The 23,397-nt window shown below is 40.8% G+C and overlaps 1 protein-coding gene and 1 long non-coding RNA gene across 2 annotated transcripts in view; one reads left to right on the top strand and one right to left on the bottom strand.

The window, feature by feature from the left end:
- LOC103795993 (uncharacterized) overlaps positions 1 to 23,397 on the bottom strand; it is a 59,098-nt gene that overhangs the window by 8,499 nt on the left and 27,202 nt on the right. The gene's annotated exons all lie outside the window — the stretch shown is intronic.
- Positions 4,365 to 16,384, top strand: MMP8 (matrix metallopeptidase 8). Its single transcript, XM_002754345.7, has 10 exons — positions 4,365 to 4,466; positions 7,129 to 7,373; positions 8,037 to 8,185; positions 8,273 to 8,398; positions 11,117 to 11,278; positions 13,279 to 13,396; positions 14,246 to 14,379; positions 14,911 to 15,064; positions 15,766 to 15,869; positions 16,170 to 16,384. The coding sequence occupies exons 1-10, from the start codon at positions 4,365 to 4,367 to the stop codon at positions 16,271 to 16,273; spliced, it is 1,398 nt and encodes a 465-aa protein (XP_002754391.4). The 3' UTR covers positions 16,274 to 16,384.

The raw sequence follows: 23,397 nt of genomic DNA, 5'->3' as shown, positions 1-23,397 counted from the left end.
AGCACCACGCCCGACTAATTTTGTATTTTTAGTAGAGACGGGGTTTCTCCATGTTGGTCAGACTGGTCTTGAACTCCTGATCTCAGGTGATCCGCCTGCCTCGGACTCCCAAAGTGCTGGGATTACAGGCGTGAGCCACCATGCCCAGCCTCAAGACAACTTTTATTTTATCCTGTGTGTCTGTGATGTGAATTGCTTCTCCTTGGAGAGGTGTGGTGTGATGACCCTGGTTCCCTTCTGTCCTCCATCTCATTTCTTCACCATCCATCCCCACACCAAGAGGAAGATCTGTGACCACCCCCCGGAACCAGGTCCTCATGACCTTTCACTGAAACTTTTACTCCACCTTTTAGTTGTTCTTATTCATAACCTCTCCTTACTCCAGTCTATCCTCTATACTGTGGCCAGGTAGTTTTAGTAAGTCAGCACTGATTTTTACATGGCTCAGAAACCAACAATGTCTGCTCATTGCTGGTTTTTTGATATTTAATTCCTGCCCCTCCATCATCTGGCTCTAGACCTCCACTCCCACGTGCTTCTCCTTATATACTCTATGCCCAGAGCCTTGTTATTCTTCACTTATAATCCAAGATTTCTTCACACAGTATCTTCACTTTTTACTTCTTCTAATCCCAACTTCATTTAGCTTAATTTCAATGCCAAAATTCAACCCATCTTTCAAAGTTTATCTCAATGGCCACTTCCCCAACAAAGTCTTTGCGGATCTCCCCAGTAGAATATGATTGTTCTTTTTTTAAATCCTAAAACATGACTTTTTACCTCTCTTTTTATATATTCTCCATCCTCTCTTACAATAGAGGTTCTCAACTCATCCTCGTCATTACCTGGGATCTTTCTAAAATTCTGTGTGCCTGGGCTGCCCCTACAGATTCTGATTCAGTATCTGGAGTGGAGCTGTCTCAGTCTGTTCTGGCTGCCAAAACAAGGTACCATAGACTGGGTGGCTTATAAACAACAGAAATGTATTTATTTCTCACAGTTCTGGAGGACGGAAGTCAGATCAGCATGCTGATGTGGTTAGGCTCTGCTGAGGGCTCTCTTCTGGGTTGCAGACTGCCAACTTTCATTGGATCCTCACGTGGTGGAAAGATGGCAGGAGAGTTCTCTGGGGTCTCTTTTACAAGGACACTGATCTCACTCATGAGGACTCACCTCCTTCCATCACACTGGGAGTTAGGATTTCAACATGTAAATTTGGGGATGGGGGACACAATATTTAGTCCGCGAAAGAAGCCTACTTGTATTTTTAATATAGATCCTGATGTAGTACCAAGACTGAGCATAATCACTTTTTAAAAAAAATTTCCCTCATTGGGAGAACAAAGGAGATTACTAGGAAGAATAAATGAAAATCATATCTCTGAATCTGTTTTCTTCTTTAAAATAGGGATAATACGCCTACTTCTCTGGGATGTTATGAAGCATAAGACAGATAAGAGATATCGAATGTCTAAGCCTTAGCATAGTGATTAATCCATAATGATGTGTGAGATCTGAGTGCATACATTTACACTCTGTGAGAAGGATGTGAGTCACACACATGTGTTCCCTGGCTGAACCTGAACACTGGCTACCAAAGGAAGCTCCATGGAAGTTACTTCACTGGGTGGCTTAACTTAGAAGCACTTCTCTTTCTGGAAAAGGAGAACTTTTCAGCATTGCTAACTCATTCCCAGAATGGACACATGAACTAACATGGCTATAATTTCACCACATTCATAACACAAAGAGGACACCGTGAAGGGTCTACACAGACTTTTCCCATTTACGATCTCATCTCATCTCCTCGATGCCCTGCGAGGGAGATGTTAATGCCCTCGTTTTACAGGGATGAGAATTGAGCCTCAGAACTTAGATTTGCCAAAAGCTGCGTAAGTGGGAAGTGGCAGGACTGTAATTTGAACCCAGGAAGGTTAATTTTAACCTGAATACTCTTTACCTTTCACCACAACTGGCCCCAACAATTATCCTGTTAACTTGGTCAGGCTGTATGGACATCCATTCTAATTGTTAGAGTTCAAAAAGGCATGAAGTTGAGGACAATTCACCTTGGCTTATGTGAATCAAATGAGCCGTGGCTTCACTGAGTACACTTCTGTGCTTAGTGGACACTGTTCCTTCTGCTGGATCACATTCCCCATGGGCAACTCCTGCTCATCATTCAAGATTCAGGCACACATGCTCACCCCAGCTGGTCCAACCCATCCTTTATTTTATAACTAAAGAACAAACAGACTGTATCTATGCAATCAGTGTTATCTCCTCAGGCCTAGAAAGCAAAACAGAGCTGTAAAAATACACCTGCTATGTCGCTATAGAACACATATCTATATCCTCATCCTTATAAGAATATCTTTATCCTTATGAGAATAGGCTGCTGCTGATGGGGCCAGAGGGAGGCTAGTATTAGAGAGAAAGAAAAATCCTACATTGCCTTGCATCTGTTCTCCTCAAACTGAATTTCTTTGATCTTCTTAATTTTCCCTGAAACTCATCTTTTAATGAACAACGTCTTCCTTTTAAAAAATGTGTTTGCTTGTTGTTTCTAGCAAGAGATCTACTCAACAGACAACTCATATGTTCACAGTGAAGTGTAAATGACTGATTTGATTTTTGAGGGAGGGAGCCTGAGAGAACTGTCAGTGCCAGGGACCAGAAGAGGGTGAGAAACAGACACCATGGACAGTGGCCAGGTGTGGAGAAAGGATTCAGAAAGCACAAGCTGGAGCCCCGAAGGCAGACGCCCGAGCTTCTCCACCGCTGCACCAGGGCTGGACCTGTTGGTGGAGATCCAGACCCAACAGTCCAATTCTTTAATATGGCATTTACACAAACACCAAAAACTGAATTTGCCAAAGTTTTAGATTCTCAATTAAATCACTTGCTGTTATGTCCAGAAAAAAGTACATTTATGAACTTTGTAAGCAGTCATTGCATCGAACACTTAAATCATCAACAATTAATCTGCTGTCCAGATATGTTCTAACCCAGGACGTATTTCTTTGGATCATTTTCAGAGTTCCTACGTGACCTCAGGAAAGAGCTGAACTCCTTATCATAGCATCTCAAAGACACTCTTTCCATACTAGTACATGTTATGTATCATATATGTAGACATATGCATTTATACACAGGAATACCTGCCTTTGCCAAACATGTATACATATAAGTAATTGAATCTTCACAAAGACTGTGTACGGTAACAAACTACATGCATGTGCAGTCAAAATAAGTGGGACCAGGTTACACGATTTGAAAAGCATGGCCAGGGGCCTCTGACCAATAGTCTCCTATGTAGCCATATTTTCTGGAAATCTCTCAGTGTCTTATTCCTTGAAGATGTACAACGTCTCATTCTCTGCTCCCTTGTCCTCTCCTTGTGAATATAAACCAAAGCATCCAGCTGTTGCAGGCCTAGAGCTACTGCTGCACTATGGGCCAGCCAGAGACTCAAGCGGGAGACTCCCATGAAGAACCTGTAGTAGCCCCCAGCTCAGTCCCTCTGAACATACCCTCTGAGGTTGAATCCTGGCCCCTCCACAGACCAAGCATGTGACCTAAACAAGTCATCTAAATGTCTCCAGATTTGATTTTACCCGTAAAACGGAGACAGTAAGAGCATCTCCCTCCCAAAGCTGTGTGATGAATTGGGGTGCAGTACAAATGTCCGGAAAGTCATAAATTTTTAGCAAATGGTCATTATTATCATCATCAGTATTGTTCTCTATGTCTTTCCATGGAAAGTCAGGCTTATAGACTAGGGATTTTCTAATACATTGATGCCAAGCCACATCCTCCAGAAGCAGCTCTAGACCCCCGTACAAAGCCTGCTTTGTAATAGCACACTCAGTCACTCATTCTCCCCACATACGGCGAGGGGGGATAAGTACCGAGATTCTCTAGTTGGGCTCCTTGGTCCCAAAATATCTACCACAAACCTCAAAATGTTCCCCTGCATAAGTTAATTCAGCCTCAGCATCTTACATAACGAGAAAATGTATCCATGTAACTTCAGGATTAGTCTCCTGTTCCTTTTCCTCGACCAATTTTGTAAAAGTAAATAAGTAAAGCACCCAAAGCAAAGAGTAGGAAGTTGGAGTTTGAAAGACTCCCCCATTCTGGGATACTAAATCACATTATAAAGTTGCAAAACTGTCAGAGTGTAATTAACCCATGTTGCTTCATATCCCGGATGCAACAATTGTTTAAGACATGGCTTTAAAGGGGACTGAAAGAGAGCTGAGTGGCACATGATCCGGTGAACCTCAGGGTGCTCACCAGGGAAGGGCCCTACCCCAAGGGCAAAGAGAAGGCCAGGGTTGGTAGCGTTTAAAGAGAAGATCATGTTCTGTCTGAAGACGCTTCCATTTCTGCTCTTACTCCATGTGCAGATTTCCAAGGCCCTTCCTGTATCTTCTAAGGAGAAAGATACAAAAATTGTTCAGGTAAATGAGCTGTCAGTTAGGTGGTGGTTGATTTGCTGATTATTAGGAAATAGTGTGGGTTGTTTTCTCTTGTTAGTTAAAACAGCCTGAATGAAATTATCTAGATTAGTTTGAGGTTGAACATCCTCTTTTAGTGATTTGGAGGGTTCCAAGCTGGTAAGGACTAGGCCTTTAAAAGCTGGACATAAAAACAAGCTGATTTCTTTAGAGGCTGGGAAAATGCTGCTGTAGAATGTAGGGCTAAGGGCCCCACAGGGTCATGGGGTGTCCCTTACACTGTGCTGAGGCGCAGGATCTGAGAAATAAAAAGACAGGACACAGAAGTACCAAGGAAAACATAGCTGGGCTCATGGGGGGCCACACCACCTATAAGCAGAGACAGGCGAGGCCCTGAATGTCCAGAAGCATCTGTATTTATTGGGTATAGGTTAGGGGACAGGGCAGCAAGTGAAGTCATTTTTAAGGATGGTGATAGGGTCATGAGCAATAAAACAAGGGGCCCACCCCCATTAGGTCACCTAGGTTAGGAGGTGCCCAGTGTGCAGCGAGGGGTCCATTCCCATTAGGTCATCGAGGCAAGGAAGTGGGCCGTGTGCAGTAAGGGGTTCACCCCCATTAGGTCACTGAGGCGTGGAGGTGGGCCGTGGGCAGTGAAGAGGGTGCAGTGTGCAATACCTCTATCTATGGGCATGCCACTCCTAAGAAGATCTGTAGGAGGATGCTTAAGTCCACAGCAGTGACAGAGCTGTCAGGGTCTACCACTACCTGCTGGCAGCTTCCAGTGAGTTCTATAGGAGGATGCTTTTTGGGCAGCACAGTAACAAGAGCTAATAAAGTTCACAGTCACCAAGGTGCGGTTATCTGGAAGGGCTTTGAGCCCTCAGATGCTCGAGGAATTTGTCTGTCTGAGGGCAGCTTTCCACAAGAACTAGAGCAAGGTCTTACAACTCCTTTATCAGGAGGAGTGGCTCTTGCCCCAAGCCTGCCATACAGCAGGTATCTTTACAATACTGAATGCTGCCACCTGGGCCATGGGTTCTTGTCCTGGTATAACTGTTTTCCCTTGAATAATGCTCTGCACTGTGTCTGCTCCAGACATTCCTCCAACTATAAGCTGTTTATTCCTTAATTAATGCTCTGTACGTGTCTACTCTAGGCATTCCTCCGATTATGAACTAAGATATAGTTAATATATGTATATATATGGAAATAACTGAGTGGTAAGATATTCCCTAGGCACTCATTCTATGAACTAGTATATTCACTGAATTATATAAAGGGAAATAATTGAGATATTCTTATTCTTCAGGCCTTAATTGTGCCAGGATTCTGCTTAGCTCTCCTTCCTCAGTACCTACATGGGGGGTTACCCACAGTACAGCTACAGCTAGCTTGGAAGATTTTTTAGAATAAATGGTTTTATTTATAAAATGGTATCATTTTATTTCTCATTTATCTAAAATTTTTCCTTCTAAGATATCTGCAATTAAGTTACTATATGTCTGGTGCCTCCATATAGGCATTTTCATATAGACATTTGCTTTGCCGCCAAAATTTGCAGATGTAGAAGAGAATGTGAGGATGGGAGATTATAATGAACTAGAAATCAGGTCATAGTATAATCACATTTCCCAGCACCAGACTCAGATTGTGGACGGTTTATAAACTTTTGGAAGCATTATAAAAGCAGACCAACAGTCTTTTTTTTGAGACGGAGTTTTGCTCTGTTACCCAGGCTGGAGTGCAATGGCGTGATCTCAGCTCACTGCAACCTCTGCCTCCTGGGTTCAGGCAATTCTCCTGCCTCAGCCTCCTGAGTAGCTGGAATTACAGGCACGTGCCACTATGCCCAGCTAATTTTTGTATTTTTAGTAGAGACGGGGTTTCACCATGTTGACCAGGATGGTCTCGATCGCTTGACCTCGTGATCCACCTGCCTCAGCCTCCCAAAGTGCTGGGATTACAGGCTTGAGCCACCGCGCCCGGCCGAAGAAGCTTTTAAGTCAAACAAAATATGTAATTTTTAGGCCAAACATTTTGGATTTTGACTAAACTTAATTTAACACTTCCAAAGGAATGTTGGCCTCTTCCAAAGAGTTACCTTGGTGAATAAAATGCTAACATCGATACTGGTATTTCCCAAAAAGATATTTGGAATTCTTTTGAAATTATCAGTTCTCATTTGAGAGGCAACACCGTGAGTTAAAACCTGGAATATCACTTGGAAAATTCCTTATTTCTCTGTGCCTCCATTTGTTCCTGAGAGTAATTAAGCCTTTTCTACAGTAGCGAAGAGGATGAGAAAGAGGAACTGAATTGACGCAACAAATACCTCGAGAGAAGTCAATTAATGTTAGTTCTAACTTTTTTATAAAAACAAGAAGGCAGACTCCTGACTGTATCGTGGCACCTGTGTGATGTGACCCTCATCCCTTCTGCCACACCTATTTTTATGCATAATCATTAACTGGAAGCGCTGAATGGAGGAACTGTTCTTTCTAAATCGTTGTTCTCTCAAAGTTAACCTACAAATTAATTTGTGTTCTTGTTCCTGTGGCTGTCAGGTTATTAGACCTCTATGGTAACTTAGAAAGGGTCGCAGAATGACCAGAAAACTAGAAGTACTTTCACAGCAAGAACCTGTGTGCTGGTCTTTGTCTAGGACTACCTGGAAAAGTTCTATCAATTACCAAGCAACCAGTATCCGTCTATCAGGAAGAACAGCATTAATATGATTGTCGAAAAGCTTAAAGAAATGCAGCGATTTTTTGGGTTGAATGTGACGGGGAAGCCAAATGCGGAAACTCTGGAGATGATGAAACAGCCTCGCTGTGGAGTGCCTGACAGCAGTGATTTTATGAAAACCCCAGGAGACCCCAAGTGGGAACAAACGGACTTGACCTACAGGTGATATTTCTAGGGTGTCAGAATTCACTCATTCGTCTGGTATTGACTAAGCTCTTACATGACAGATACTGCTCTTGGTCTTGGGATACAGTAGGAACAAGTAGGTAAATATTCCTGCCCTTGGAGAGTGTGAAGAGTGAATGAGTATGAGAATGAAAATGCAGAGATACCATGTGTCCTCTCCATTCCAAAGCTTGCCATTTTAGTCTTCCTTCTCCAGCAACCTAAAGAGGACTGTGGCAATGTCAGGCATCTCTCTAAGCACCCACTGTGGGAGCCAACAAAGGCTTAATCATTGCTGGAGAGAATCTCTCCCCTCCCTTCATACATCTTAATAATAATAATAATGTCTAATGTTTGTGGAATACTACTGTTTGACAAGTAATGAACTAAATGCTTTACATGTATTTAATCCCCACAACAGCCCTATGAGAGGGATACTATTTTAGTATCCTCATTTTATGAATAGGAAACTGAGGTTTATAGACATTTATTAACTTGTTCAGAAGCCACATCCGTCCTCCTGAGAGCTGCACTCCCTCCTTACCCTCTCCAGTGGCATCAAATCATGATGCCATTCACTTCAAAACAGAACAACTCATCTGTTGATGGACTGCTGTTCTAAATAACACTTAACTCTTCGTACATTTTCTCATTTTGAAGGATTATCAACTATACCCCGCAGCTGTCAGAGACTGAGGTAGAAAGAGCTATTGGGAAAGCCTTTAAAGTCTGGAGTGATGCGTCACCTCTCACCTTCACCAGGATCTCACAGGGAGAGGCAGATATCAACATTGCTTTTTTCCAAAGAGGTAGGTGCAAAGCAGCCGTGCTCAGTTTTGCCTTCTTTGGCTAATCTGAAACTTGGCAAGGATCTAATACACATTTTCTTATTTCAGATCATGGTGACAATTCTCCATTTGATGGACCCAATGGAATCCTTGCTCATGCCTTTCAGCCAGGCCGAGGTATTGGAGGAGATGCTCATTTTGATGCAGAAGAAACCTGGACCAATACCTCCAAAAGTGAGTTAATCAAGATTACATCCACTCGCAGCTTCTGAATTAACCTTTTCCAGATTAGAATACACACACACACACACAATAAAGGTATCATAATATTTCAAACTCACAAAAAGCAATCCTTTGAAATTTTTGCTACCTCAAATACTAAATTAATTTGGGTTAAAACAAACAAACAAAAAAACACCGAATATGATTACTGACCTTACTTCTTAGGACAGAGATCAGAAAACTATTTACCATGGCCAAATCCTATCTGGCCCCTGTTTGAATAAAGTTTTATTGAAACAGGGCCACATTTATTTGTTTATATATCATCCGTGGCTGCTTTTACTCTACAATGGCAAACTGAGTAATTGCGATATAGATCGTTTGGCTCACAAAGCCTAAAATACTTACTATCTGGTTCTTTACAGAGAAAGCTTGCTGACCACTGATTTAGGGTGTATCTTTATTTTCATATTCCCAAAGGCAGTGATGTTTGAAAAGAGCCTGTTTTTCCATTTTTTTTGGGAAATTCATTTAGAAATTAGTCTGTTTAGAAAAGAGCAGCCACCTTCTCTCTCACCTAGTTAGTTCATCTTCGTGAAGCCCTTTTTCAGTGGGCTTCTGTGCAGCAAGCCAGTCCTTTCAGGAGAAGGCTCCTATTAAGAAGGACTGTGCTGCCAAAGGGAAGAAATGAGGCTGAGGACAGGTATATCCAGACCATGTGGTACTTCCCAAAACACAGGGTAACAATATGCCAGAGGGCACTTTTAGGAAATAATCAGAAAGGCATCTTTTACCTTTGCTGGGCACCTGTTCCTCCTGCCATTTTCTCAACATGGGTATGTCATGAGGGTCTATTCTACCTCAGTCCATATGCTAGGAGCTGGGTGTAGCCAAAGACAGGTAACAATTCTCCACTCCCCTACATTCCTATTGCCCTCTTCATGAGTCCAGATAATCATTACTTCTCACTTGAACTAATGATCTAGATTCCTAGCTGGACTCTTCTTCTCTAGTCTGTGCTCCCTCTACTTTTTCCTGTGATTGCAGCAGCGTTTGTTTTTAGAAAGCCTGTCTTGGATCCTATCACACTCACGCTTAAAAGTTTCAGTGTTTACATATCCTGCACCAGATAAGGTCCAAATACCTCCACGTGGTGTTGAAGGCCCTTGGTGACTTTTCATCCTTGTCTTTTTTGGCTTCTTCTTATTTCACATATACCATTCACGTTGGGTTCACACCCACATCGTACATTCGCCGTTTCTAGGTCACACGCTGCTTTTTAGCTTTCTCACATTTGCTAGCATTGTCTCTTCTCCCTGAAATACTCTTCCCATGCCCCAGGAACCAGCTTTTAAAATCTCTCTCATCTTGCCATGCTATGTCTGTTAAAGGCCACCTTCTATCTTCTCTTGGGCTGGAAATGAGAACTTCCTCTGCAGAATTCTGACAGCTTCCATGTCTCCTTCTCTATCATCACTCATTCTGTGCTTTCAAGTTGTTTGCACACGTCTCCTCTTCTAGTCTACACATTCCCTGTAGAGCAGGGAACCACAGCAAATTTCCCACAGTTCCTTTCACAATATTGCAGGTATTCAAAGATGTTTTTCTGAAATGCATCCATGAATGTATAATTGGAAGGATGTGATGATAAGAAAGCAAATTTTAGAGCATGGGGAGAATTTTAGGAGGCTAATTATCAACTGGATGTTGATCGTTTTAGTAAAGAGCGTGGATCTTGTCATCACACCTGGATTTGACCCCAGTCTGTCACTTACTGGTTGCAAGACCAAGTACAAGCTATTCAAAATCTATGGGCATCCGTCACTTTACAGTGGAAATATTGCTAACAAAACTTCAGAAAACTGTTGTGCGGATTAAATAATATTAGATGGCCTGATATGTGGTAGGTACTCTACAATAACGGCTTTTTATAAAAGTAGGCATGTACAAACATGCATCCGGGTTTGTGAGGCAGCACGAAGACTGCTGGACTCAAGGGTTCACACTGAAAGGCGAACACTCAAATGTCTGCTGCAGCCAAGTGGAGGAGTTCCTGAAAGCCAGGCGAAAGAGGCTGGGCTTTAGATAGGAACTGAGATCCTTGGAAGGGTTTAAGTTTCCAGTTGTGAACGGCACTGTGCTCATGGAAATTAAAATGTAGAGAAAGGGAGCAATAGGAGGTAGGATTTGTCTGTCTCCATTAGAGAAAATTCTTAGAGCATCTTGGAAAGCTCAGAAACAGAGAAGAGCTGGTGCTAAGCTGTGGGTAATGAGGGAGCAACATGAGCCAGCGCTGCATCTGAGGCTACTCCACTGTCGGGCTGGCTTCTCTTTAACTACTTGCTCACTGGGAGTCTGAGGCTGAGGGTCTGGGACACTCAAGATGGTGGGTGTGGGAGCACAGGAGGTGAAGGGTTTCCAAATTCATGATGGCTCTGCCATCATTTCTCCAGGCCTCAGACGCACATTGGTAAAATGTTAGACTAGGAATAAATGCAGCTTTTCTGGGTTCTAAGAGTTTATAAGAAGTTCATACTCACCTATCCCCACCTATCTTGATTCTTCCCAATGTCTGCTTTCTCAGGTATCTGAAAGAACGATGAAAAAGACAGCCATGGGAAGGGCTATTTCCCTGATCAGTTTTGGCTTGGAGTTTGCCCTCCTTGTGATCACGTTTCTGCCACCCTGGGATCCACAGTGAGCTGATCACCATCCACGTTTGCATTTCAGATTACAACTTGTTTCTTGTTGCTGCTCATGAATTTGGTCATTCTTTGGGGCTCTCTCACTCCTCTGACCCTGGTGCCTTGATGTATCCCAACTACGCTTTCAGGGACCCCAGCACCTACTCACTCCCTCAAGATGACATCAATGGCATTCAGGCCATCTATGGTAAGATCTCCTAAAGAAGGTTGCAGTACATGGTGGGACCTGGGAATAGGCGAACACTCCCCATATCTGAATATCTCTTCCTTTGCACTTCTTGCAGTTTCCATAAAACTGAACTCGGAAATTCCCCAGTAACATAGCATTAACAAATAGCATGTTGGGGCTAAGCCTCTATTGCTGCCCTAAAAGAAAAAAAGGCTAGCAAGAAATGCACTACAGTGGTTCCCAGTTATTTTCTTTGGATTTTCTTCTTCTTTTTTATGATTTCCAATTTTAAATATTCTTTTTTTGAAATGGAGTCTCACTCTGTTGCCCAGGCTGGTGTGCACTGGCACGATCTTGGCTCACTGCAACCTCTGCTTCCCAGGTTCAAGCGATTCTCTGGCCACAGCCTCTTGAGTAGCTGGAATTACAGATGCCTGCCACCACACTTGGCTAGTTTTTGTATTTTTAGTAGAGATAGGGTTTCACCATGTTGACCAGGCTGGTCTTGAACTCCTGACCTCAAGTGATCTGCCCATCTCAGCCTCCCAAAGTGCTGGGATTACAGGTGTGAGCCATTGCACCTGGCCCCAATTTTAAATATTTTTAAAAGACATGACTATCCCTTTTCCTGCAGCAATCCTGATCTTAGATGTATTTCTCAAATAAATTCTTATATACGTCCATACGAGGATATGTACAAATCATGCCATGTTGTTTGTGGTGGTGGAAACTGGAAGGCACCTGGGGGTCTATTAGGAGAAGACTGTAAAGATAAAGTGTGGTGGCTGCACACCATGATGTGACATGCAGGAGTCAGGAGCAAGGAACTAGATGCACATATGGCAACAACATAGATGAATCTTTAAAACTTTGTGCTTTGTGGAAAAAGAAACAGAATGAGATATATTGCACAATGTGTTAATTAAATTACACAATATATAAGTCTATGTAAACTTAAAATGTATATAAACAAAGCAAGGCATTTTCAAGAAACATGCAAACAAAAAATATATATATATATGAACATACTAACACAGTTGTCTGTGGGAGGAGAAGGGGAATGGCAGTGGAGTATGGAGAGGAAGAAGAAACTTTTTTCAAGGCATTACTGATACGTTTCAAGGATGAGTATAGGGACCTTTTGCCATATTGCCTGAATAAGCTCATTACATCTCTCTTCATGCTTGCCCTTCCGTTCCCTAGTTGGCTGTGAAAAAAAAAGAAAAAAAGAAACCAATAAGGGATTTACTGCTCCCTAAAAAAGTGTGGAATGGAATGGTGGATTGGAGTGAATTAGAACTGAATGGAGTGGAACAGAGTAGAGTGGAATTGGGAAATGCTCTCTCCCCTCTCTGGTGGGACAGCACTATGAAATCAAGCAAGCATGCCAGGGAGCCACAACCAGAGAACTGTTTTGTGATTGTAGATTTTTCTGAAACGATGAGCCTACCCTAACTGCCTCCATTCCCCAACTTCTTCCTCCTGCCCACCCCAGCAACACCCCCTTATTTTGTTCACCAATGTTTTTATGTTAACTATTATTGTAGCCTTTCATTCCACAGTGAGAAAAAACATTAAAATTCTAATACTTATAGAAAAAATATTGCTAAAATTTGACTTAGATGTATGCTACATAGTAAAAGGCTAATATCATTCTTTTCTGAAAGTGGATTTCTGTGAGAAGAGAGGCAATAGATACTGAGTGACCAGAAAATCAGAAAGAGGACCTAAGACGTCAGAAAGGATTGGATTAGAATTTAAGAAGGAGGGAAGGAGCATAGAATTCAAATTTCTCCACTTCACAGCTTGAACTGGAACTGACCCTGAAAACCATCATTCCTTCTAATAAACAAACAAAAACTTTAAAAAGATGAAATATACAGTTGCTTTCATGCTTTATGGTATGGTCTGGTAGCACTCTTCTTCACATGAAGACCCTTCGCCTTTCTGAGAAGTCTCTGATGTACCTGAGTCACACTGGACTTGTGCTTACAAAAAAGACCCCTTTTTTTTTTCAGGACCTTCAAGCAAACCTATCCAACCTACCGGACCAAGCACACCCAGAGCCTGTGACCCCAGCTTGACGTTTGATGCGATCACCACACTCCGTGGAGAAATATTTTTCTTTAAAGACAAGTATAAAATGGAAACATTTCTTCCTTCGATTCCTCTTACTAACCTACCTTAAAACTGGATTCAAATTAGGTCAACGTTAGTCACCTTTTCCTTGAATTCTACACCTGTACTTCCCATTGGAATTTTTTGTATAGGTTCTGGGGCACCATTAAGGTTATCATAGGCCCCGGAGATTAGCTTTATCATCTTCATCTTTTAAAGATGATTTGTACCATTTTTATGTCTATACTGGATTTATGCAATCAAGTATTTTCTGGGTAACTCAAAATATCCAGGAAAAAATACCATGAAAACATTAACAAACATTCAGACGCCTTTGGTGATGTAAACAGACACGGCTACAGCTGCGTGGGAATCCCATAGTTAGGTTTACTCAACACCAAAGCGCCATTCGGTTCCATCCATGATCAGTCAGGTAAATGGAGCCGGCTCCTTAACCAGCTATGCAGCAAATCATCTAACTGAGGGAAATGTTTATTTGTCCGTTGGTTATTCTGTGACTGTGCAATTACAGGCTGAGTGCACGTGCTGTTGCTTTTATCAATATGTCTCAGCATTTAGTGGGAGCAGTAATGAAAGATACTACAAAGTACGATTTTTCAATGTGCAAAGGCAAGACAATGACAAATGTAACCAAATAAGATCGCTCCTGAAACCTCCTCTGAAAACTCTGAAGTACTCACCAGATGGACAATATCACCATAAAGCTTAGCCAGATGGTGGTCACCGTGCTAGGAATTTTATTATATTTTCCCAGCAATCCTACAAGGACCATGACTAGCCTGAGAGTCACAGGAACTGCCTCCTTAGACTATGTAAGTGTGTGTGTGTTTCCGTATGTTTCATCAGGTACTTCTGGAGAAGGCATCCTCAGCTACAAAGAGTCGAGATGAATTTTATTTCTCTATTCTGGCCATCCCTTCCAACTGGTATACAGGCTGCTTATGAGGATTTTGACAGGGATCTTGTTTTCCTATTTAAAGGTAACTTCCTAAAGTTTCCATCTTATGTTTATTCTGCCTACAGGGAGGGGGCAGGACTTCTTCGTAGTCCCTTCCAGGTCCAGTGCTGTGCAGGCTTTTGCAGAAGATTAGGGTGGGGCACCATCAGAACCCCCACCCTAATGAACTTGAGTGTGAAAACGTCAGCCATCAGTTTTCTCTCTAACAAAATGAGACCACACTGGACTGTTGTGAGCATACTTCCATCCTCATCCCAGATACAATTCTCTAATACTCCTCAAGGCTGTAATTTGGTTTAGGTATAAAAGTCACACAAACTACGGCATGTAATTGCGGGGCCCTGAATGTCTTGCTAAGAAGTTTTAATTTTTTATAGGCTCTAGGGGACCACTAAGTCCGTCACAGCCCCCCTGAACTTAACCTTATTATCTTCATCTTTTAAAGACTGCTTGTTCCATTTTCATGCCTGTGCAAGACCAGGAAGTGATATATACATGTTACTTTGTAAAAATGGAAAAGTCTTACTTGACATTTAACCTGAATCATTGACAGGCAACCAATACTGGGCTCTGAATGGCTATGACATTCAGCAGGGATATCCCAGGGATATATCAAACTATGGCTTCCCCAGCAGTGTCCAGGCAATTGATGCAGCTGTCTTCTACAGAAGTAAAACATACTTCTTTGTAAATGACCAATTCTGGAGGTAATGTAAACTGTTTTTTCAATTACAGGTTGAAATCTGTGTTTCTCTACCCTGTGTACAGACCTTCAAGCTTTGAAGGTTTAAAACAATCTAGACAGTCGTTAATGGGTTTTACTGAGAATATATTCTTTTTTACAGAATGATTGATGTTACCACGGCTTTTGAAAATTTTCATTTTTATAAAATTAAAACGTCTACACAATAGTATTGAGGATTCTGCATCATGAAACAAAGAAAACCTTAACAAAGAGATAGGGTGAGATACAAAGAAAGATTTAGGCTAATTCTCACTTATGAGTTGAATCTGGACACATACCAGCAAATGTTATCCAGACAGTCTGCAGAACTGGGTTCCCAAGTGGAACCTGTTATGTACGTTTATATATATATACACACAGAGAAGGAGTTATACTATATACCAGTGAAGTGAAAGCTTTGGAAACATCAGCTTACTTTGGAAAAAATAACAGCGTGTCCACTACCAGAAGCCTGTTTTAGAATGAATGATACCTGAAAGTTCTATAAATAAGTACCCTCAGGTAGAGAAGTTAACCATTCTTAATCCTCGCAAACAGGACATTGTGAGAATTGAATGAAAAAATATGCGGGAGGAGACTTTGTAACTTACATACAATTTAAAAAAATTATTTTTATTATATTCTGTATTGGTCTTAAATCGGGTGACGTTTTGTTTTTACCAGATATGATAACCAAAGGCAATTCATGGAACCAGGTTATCCCCAAAGCACATCAGAAATCTTTCCAGGAATAGAAAGTAAAGTTGATGCAGTTTTCCAGCAAGAACGTAAGTGGAAAAAAGAAAAAAAAAAGACTAATAAATGCGTTGTTTGTTTATTGTAGAGGAGATAGGGTCTTACTGGGCTGCCCAGGCTAGTCTCAAACTCCTGGCCTCAAGCAATTCTCCCGCCTCAGCTTCCAAGGGCTCTGGGATTATAGGCATTAGCCATCACACCTGGTGTTTAAACTTTCTAAATAGTATGTTTGCATTTGAATGATATGCTGGAACAGGGGCAGGGTTTTCTAAGTGAAGACATCTGAGATCTTCTATAAGCTAATTCAATACATTATCTCTCTTTTTTTGTAGACTTCTTCCTTTTCTTCAGTGGACCATTATATTATGCATTTGATCTTAGTGCTCAGAGAGTCACCAGAGTTGCCAGAGGCAATAAATGGCTTAACTGCAGATAGGGCTGCAGCGAAGTCAGTACCGTTGTATCCACTTTCGGAACGTGGAAGGGAGGTTCAGTATGCATATTCATTACGTTGTGTCCTATTCATACTTTTCTCAATGTTAAGTCACTGTTTGCCATCACTGTATCCGTTCTGCCTGTTCTCGGTAAAATATGTTTGGAATATTTCGCTGTCTGCAGAGGCTTAATCAGTTCTTCCACCTTCCACCTTAAATTAGTGGATCCATCAAAGAGAAGGAAAGTAAGCCTTTTGTCACTTCAATATTTACTATGTCAATACTTATATATCCGACTTCTAAAATTTATTATCTTATTATTTGCCTACCTGACTTCATACATACCTCAGTCTCTCTCTTTAAATGTCCTGTGTATATCTTCTACATACAATTTAGAACTAGATATTGGTTAGAAGTAAGGGTTATAAGGAACCCAGACAGTACCCTTTGCATTTACAGAAAATGTGGTGCTGGGGCTGTTTTCTACTCTTGGAAAGAAATATGGATGATATATTTTGTGGGTTGAATTGTGTCTCCCATAAAAGATATGTTGAAGTTCTAACCCCAGGTACCTATGAATGTGAGCTTAATTACAACCAGGGTCTTTGCAGATGAATTAGTTAAGTCTCCTCCCTCCTCCTGGCTCTCTTCTTCTGCAGTCCAAATAAATGGCCTGGGTGGATCTGATGTTCCTCAGTTCTTTATTTCCTGGGGTACTCAGGAGGGCACACACTATAGATAACTGGGTTTACTGCATAAAATTCAATGTCTCATTAAGTTGCATTAAACTGAGCTTAGACGCATAAGTTTGCTAATGGATGGGTTTCTTTGTTAAGAATGGTAGGATTTAGGGGACCATGGCTAGCTAGTCCACGTGTTAAAATCGTTATAATGTTGTATTTGCTGTTATTACTGAGGTCATACTGAATTAGGGTGGGCCTTATTTCTCAGAGAGTCACCATTATGACTGTTGTTCCTATAAGAAGAGAGACATAGCTACCTAGGGGAGGAGTCCATGCGAAGGCAGAGGCAGAGATTGGAATGACACATCTCCAAGCCAGGAGTGCCACGGACTGTAAGCCACCACGAGAGGCTTGGAAGAGGCAAGGAAGGATTCTCCCCACAGCCTTTGAGCATGACCCTGCTGACACCTGCAGATTTCAGTCTTCAGTCCTCCAGAATTGTGAGGGAATAAATTTCTCTTGTTTTAAGCCACCAAGTTTGCAGTACTTTGTTCCAGCAACCCTAGACACGATGCACTAAACACAGTGCATCTACACTCACGAACATGAATCAACACAGAATGCTAAAGTGCAGCCCTTGCTAAGGACTACTAGGTATCTTCCCGGGAGAGCAGCCGAAAGAGACCATTACTTCCTCTCCTCCCTCCTCCTGCCTCTCTTCTTCTGCAGTCCAAATAAATGGCCTGGGTGGATCTGATGTTCCTCAGTTCTTTATTTCCCGGGGTACTCAGGAGGGCACACACTATAGATAACTGGGTTTACTGCATAAAATTCAATGTCTCATTAAGTTGCATTAAACTGAGCTTAGACGCATAAGTTTGCTAATGGATGGGTTTCTTTGTTAAGAATGGTAGGATTTAGGGGACCATGGCTAGCTAGTCCAGATGTTAAAATCATTATAATGTTGTATTTGCTGTTATTAGAATATAATATAGATTATTATGCAATAAATATGTGGACTGTAAAGTATATTTCTCACTAGCACCTCCTATTTTCTTTTTCTGTTAACGTTTTTAAATTCCACAGATAATTAATTTGGCATCTTTAATCTGGTTTGAAAATTTTAAAAATCTGTTAAATAAGTTGAAATTAAAGATTTTTATTTTAAATGACTGACTTGTGATTTGCTTCTAATTTCTTAAAGTATCACCATGTAATTCACCTAAAGTATAAAAAAATAGCAAATTTTAGGTATATTTGCAGCCATTTAGTCTTGTGCCAGAATTATTATAATATTGATAATAAATTTTAGATACCGCTTCACCGTGTCTGAAATATTTTATAAATATTTGAGATCCTCAAAAATTTCGTTAATACATTATTGGCAACTTATTTGACAAAATAAGAAAACTGACACAAGTATGTACTCTCATTACATTCATTGATTTATTCAGCAAGAATTAATTAATTACCTACTATTAATTATGTGACGGGAGGTGCTAAGGAAAATGAGAGAGACGTCATCACATCAATGTGACAAGTGCAAAAGGACCTATATTAATTGAATACTCCGTTTTTAACCACAGAATCGATTTCAGACTACTGTGTTTTTTAAAACTTTCTATGTTAGTTATGAAAGTTTTAGGAAACTACGGACATGAAAATGAGTGTTTTATCTTCTCAGAACACCTGCTAGTTGTGCTAGCTAACTATGATAGATTTGTGGCTCAAACCTCATCTATACATCTTTGAGATGAGAACTCACTTCTTCTGCAATGAGACTCCAATTTTCTTTGAGGTAGCAATGCATCCAGCTAAAAGACTAGGTTTTGCAGCCTTGCTTATAGCTATGATTACAGCTATAAGGATATGGCCATGTGTTTATTTCTAGCCAAAATGTGTAAGCAGGATGTTGTGTGGGGCTTCTGGAAAATTACTTTTTCTCTGCCTTCCTCCTTCTTTCTGACTGTAATGCAGATATAATGGCTAGAGGTTGACATGGCAGGTAGGTCATGAAGCATTGCACTGAGGGTGATACAGCAAAGTAGACGCTGAGAGTGGTATAGCAAAGTTACCTAACTCTGATGATATGGAGCTGTTATACAAACCCTAGGCTTCCAAATCTGGGCATTTTTTTTTAATGTGAGGCAAAAATAAATTTTTATTTACCTAAGTATCTGTTATTTTTGGTTTTTGTGTTACATTCAACCAGATCTCATCCTGACTAATATATCACATGAAGGGTGTGGGATGTACCCACCTCCCTGCAGTGAAGGTCATTGATTCACCATCCCTGCCTATGCACATGAGAGCTTCCAGTTCATCAATTCACCAGCCCTGCCTACACACATGAGAGCTTCCAGGTCATCGATTCACCAGCCCTGCCTACACACATGAGAGCTTCCAGGTCATCGATTCACCAGCCCTGCCTACACACATGAGAGCTTCCAGCCTGCTTTCTTGTCTCTCATTCTTAAGCACATTGCACATTGCAAAGTCACCAAATATTTTTGAAAAGATTGCAGTGTGAAAAACAGAGACCAAAAGACAGACTTTGAGGAACTAGAGACAATTCTAGAAGCAAAAGAAAATGCTAAAATAAATAAAGCATACTTAACATGAACATTCTTTAAAAATAATAAGAGGCCAGGTACAGTGGTTTGTGCCCATAATCCCAACACCTTTGGAGGCTGAGGCAGAAGGACTGCTTCAGGCTAGGCATTCAAGACCAGACGGAGCATCATAATGAGACCCTGACGCTACAAATAATAAAAATAAAAATATTAGCTGGACACGGTGGCATGCGCCTACAGTCCCAGCTACTCGGGAGGCTGTGGCAGGAGGATCGCTCGAACCCGGGAGTTTGAGGCTACAGTGAGTCATGATTGTACCACTGCATTTGAGCATGGGTAACAGACTATGCCTTCTTTTATTTATTTAAACAAATAAATAAATATAAGAATTAAATATAAGAATGTAATTTTGGATGTAAAATATGTCATTTATTTAGTTATGAATTATGTATTATTATTTATTTAGTAATTTATTTAAAAACATAAATAAGACATACTTTACATCCAAAAAAACTAACAAAATGCAAAAAAACAAAAGCTTAAAAATGTAAAAGAGTACTCAGAACTGGAAAAAGTTCTTGAAAATTAAATATCACAGCTGAAATTAAACACTCAATAGCTGACCTGGAAAGTTAAGTTGCTAGAAAATCGGGTATATTAGAAGCAGAAAGACTCAGTCCAGGAGGTCCAACAGATACACTTTTTTTTTTTTTTGAGATGGAGTTTCGCTCTTGTTACCCAGGCTGGAGTGCAATGGCGCCATTTCGGCTCACCGCAACCTCCGCCTCCTGGGTTCAGGCAATTCTCCTGCCTCAGCCTCCTGAGTAGCTGGGATTACAGGCACGCGCCACCATGCCCAGCTAATTTTTTGTATTTTTAGTAGAGACGGGGTTTCACCATGTTGACCGGGATGGTCTCGATCTCTCGACCTCGTGATCCACCCGTCTTGGCCTCCCAGAGTGCTGGGATTACAGGCTTGAGCCACCGCGCCCAGCCCAGATACACATTTTGAAAAGAGAAAGAGAAGAATGAATTGGAAGAAATTATAAATGAAACTATATTGGAAAGTTACCATGAAAAAAGGGCCCACTTACTGTCCAAATGTTAATACAAAAGACCTACATCAAGGGACATAATTATAAAATTTATAGATACCTAGGTAAAGAGAAGATTTCCAAAATCTTTCAAAAGAAAAACATCAAGAATCAGAGTATAAAACTTTTCAACAGCAGCACTAGAGTCTGGAAAATAATGGAATCTTCACTATCTTTTAAAGTTCTCAAGGAAATTTCTTTTAGACTGGAATTCTGTATCTACTCTTACTCTCAATCAAGTGTGAGGATGGAATGAAAGGCAATCTTAGGCATGACAAAACTCAGAATATTCATTTTCCTTGTATTCTTTCTTAGCAAACTCCTGAGGGATAAGTTGCATCAAAGCAGGAGCAAATCAAGACATAGGTAGAAATGAAACCCAGTAAGCAGAAGTCTAAGGCAGAGTTCTCTGGTTGGTTCTGCAAGAGACCCAGACTGGAGAAGGCAAGCAAGGGTCTCCGAGGGGTGAGCTAAGGGGAAAAATCTGCTGCTACCTTTCTTGTCATGTTTGGTTATTCTGAGAAGAGTTTAAGAGTTCTGTTGAATAATTTGGCAAAGAATTAACATGTAAAAATAAATTTAACTATCACCTGCAGAGAAAAAAGCTTATACAAGAAAGGAGATGTAAGGCCGGGCACGGTGGCTCATTCCTATAATCCCAGCACTTTGGGAGGCTGAGGCGGGTGGATCACCCGAGGTCAAGAGTTCAAAACCAGCCTGGTCAACATGGTAAAACCCTGTCTCTACTGAAAATACAAAAATTAGCCAAGCATATTAGAGAATGCCTGTAGTCTCAGCTACGAGGGAGGCTGAGGCAAGAGAATCACTTGAACCCTGGAGGCAGAGGTTGCAGTGAGCTGAGATTGTTCCATTGCACTCCAGTCTGGGTGACAGAGCGAGACTCCATCTCAAAAAAAAGAGAAAAAAAAGAAAGAAAGGAGATGTAATCATAGTAGATGACATGGCTCTCTTGTGAATAATATTTAAAGGTCATAATTGTATGAACACTAATTACTGGCTTAAAGCATTCCTATAACCAAATTAGGACAGTGGAAGGGTCCTTCTCTTCCATAGGAGGATGTTAATAATAACATTTAACTTTGAAAACTTGAGAAATAGTAGCATAGCATGCTATTTGCAAATTGGAGCTAAATATAAGGCTTAAAAGCTATCATGATAATTTAAAGAAGTTACCTCTGGGAGCAGAACTTGGAAGAGTGCAAGGTTGGAGAAGAGAGATGTTTTTTCATTATAACAAGATAGCACCATTTGACTTCCCTTTTTTTGGTAACTCTATTATTTTTAAATTTGTTCTGCAATATTTTAGTTTAAAAACCACAAAAGAACAATACAACGAGCATACCTGTATTTAATAGCTTGAATACAAGTATAACACAAATCTTAATCACGTCTGCCTACTGCCCTTCATCCCGGCTCTCCAGAGGTCAATTAAACTGTGAAAACTATACAAATATATTAAAACAGTAAACCATAATATTTCTGAAACAGGATTTATAATTGGGATGAGTTTTAAATGCAAAGGAAGTATATATCTACTTAGAGCCTACAAGTCCTTCAGCTAAGTCATAGAAATTTTATTTAGGATATAGACAAGGAAGCTTTGGAAAGGTCTGTCAGTTGAAGAGTTAACATTTGGGAAGAAAATTTTAATAACTGGTATGAAAAGGGGAGGACAGGTCAGAGAGAACATTTGCTGTAACTGATAGTATTCCTTCATCTAAAAGCAGCCCAAGTAAAGAAGAATATATCGAAAATAATCCAAAAGGCTCTCACTAAGTCACTGTCACTTCTAATGTTAATTTTGGCCTTCCTCATCCATGACCTCTGTGACGCTCATCTTCCTGGTCAGCTGTCTTCTCCATGAGACCCTCCATCCCATCTCCCACAGCTGTCTACATAGGTATTTTGTTCCAGTCAAGCCAGATTTCCTACAGCTCATTTCTGCTGTGTTACCCGCTTCCCATGGCTTCTTTGCACTGAAACGCCTTCTTCCTTTCTCTGTAAATCCAAATTCTACCTGTTCTCCAAAACTCAGAGCAAGCCCTCATGCAAGTTCCAGTGCAGGCTCGTTCCAATTCTAAATCCTCTTTCAGAAATTCTATTATTTACTGTTTTAATAGATGCATATAGTTTAAAGAGTCTAATTCACCTCTGGAGAGACAGGATGAAGGGGAGTAAGTAGAGATGAGCAAGATTTGTGTTATAAAGGTATTTTTTATGCAATTATTTAACTTGCATAAAACCTCAAGGCCACATTGATAAGCGGTGATCTGTCTGCCTCTAGCCCTTCTTAGTCTTTATAATCTGCACTGTGTATTTGCCCACTTCCTCCATTTTGCCCTGCATTAATTTCTGTATGTGTCTGAATTCTCCAACAAGATTGCATGCACAGGGGCAGGCAAACAGCAGGAATTTCATAAACATTTGAAGTTTACCTTAGTTAATTAGGGTAATCTGATTCCTGATTCATTTGCCTTTTTATGATAACATCCTACCAAGGTATTTTGAGATTGCCTTCAAAAGAAAACTTCGCAAGGAAGAAAGCAACTTGAAGGCTCACTTCACAGTACATTCAATTCAGTAATAAGCAATAACTGTGTTTTCTAAACAGTTGCAGACCATGATTACAAAATCAGGTCAGGCTAAAAAAAAAAAAGCAAATCATGACACACTTTATGGCAAGTGTCCTTTTCTGCTATTAATTAAATGATGATACAAGCCAATCCATGCCACGTATCCTATTATTTTCTAAATT

The sequence above is a fragment of the Callithrix jacchus genome, chromosome 10, assembly GCF_049354715.1.
Source record: "Callithrix jacchus isolate 240 chromosome 10, calJac240_pri, whole genome shotgun sequence".
NCBI lineage: Eukaryota > Metazoa > Chordata > Mammalia > Primates > Cebidae > Callithrix > Callithrix jacchus.
Note: the sequence above shows the minus strand (reverse complement) of the source record. Positions and strands in the feature narration are given on the sequence as shown.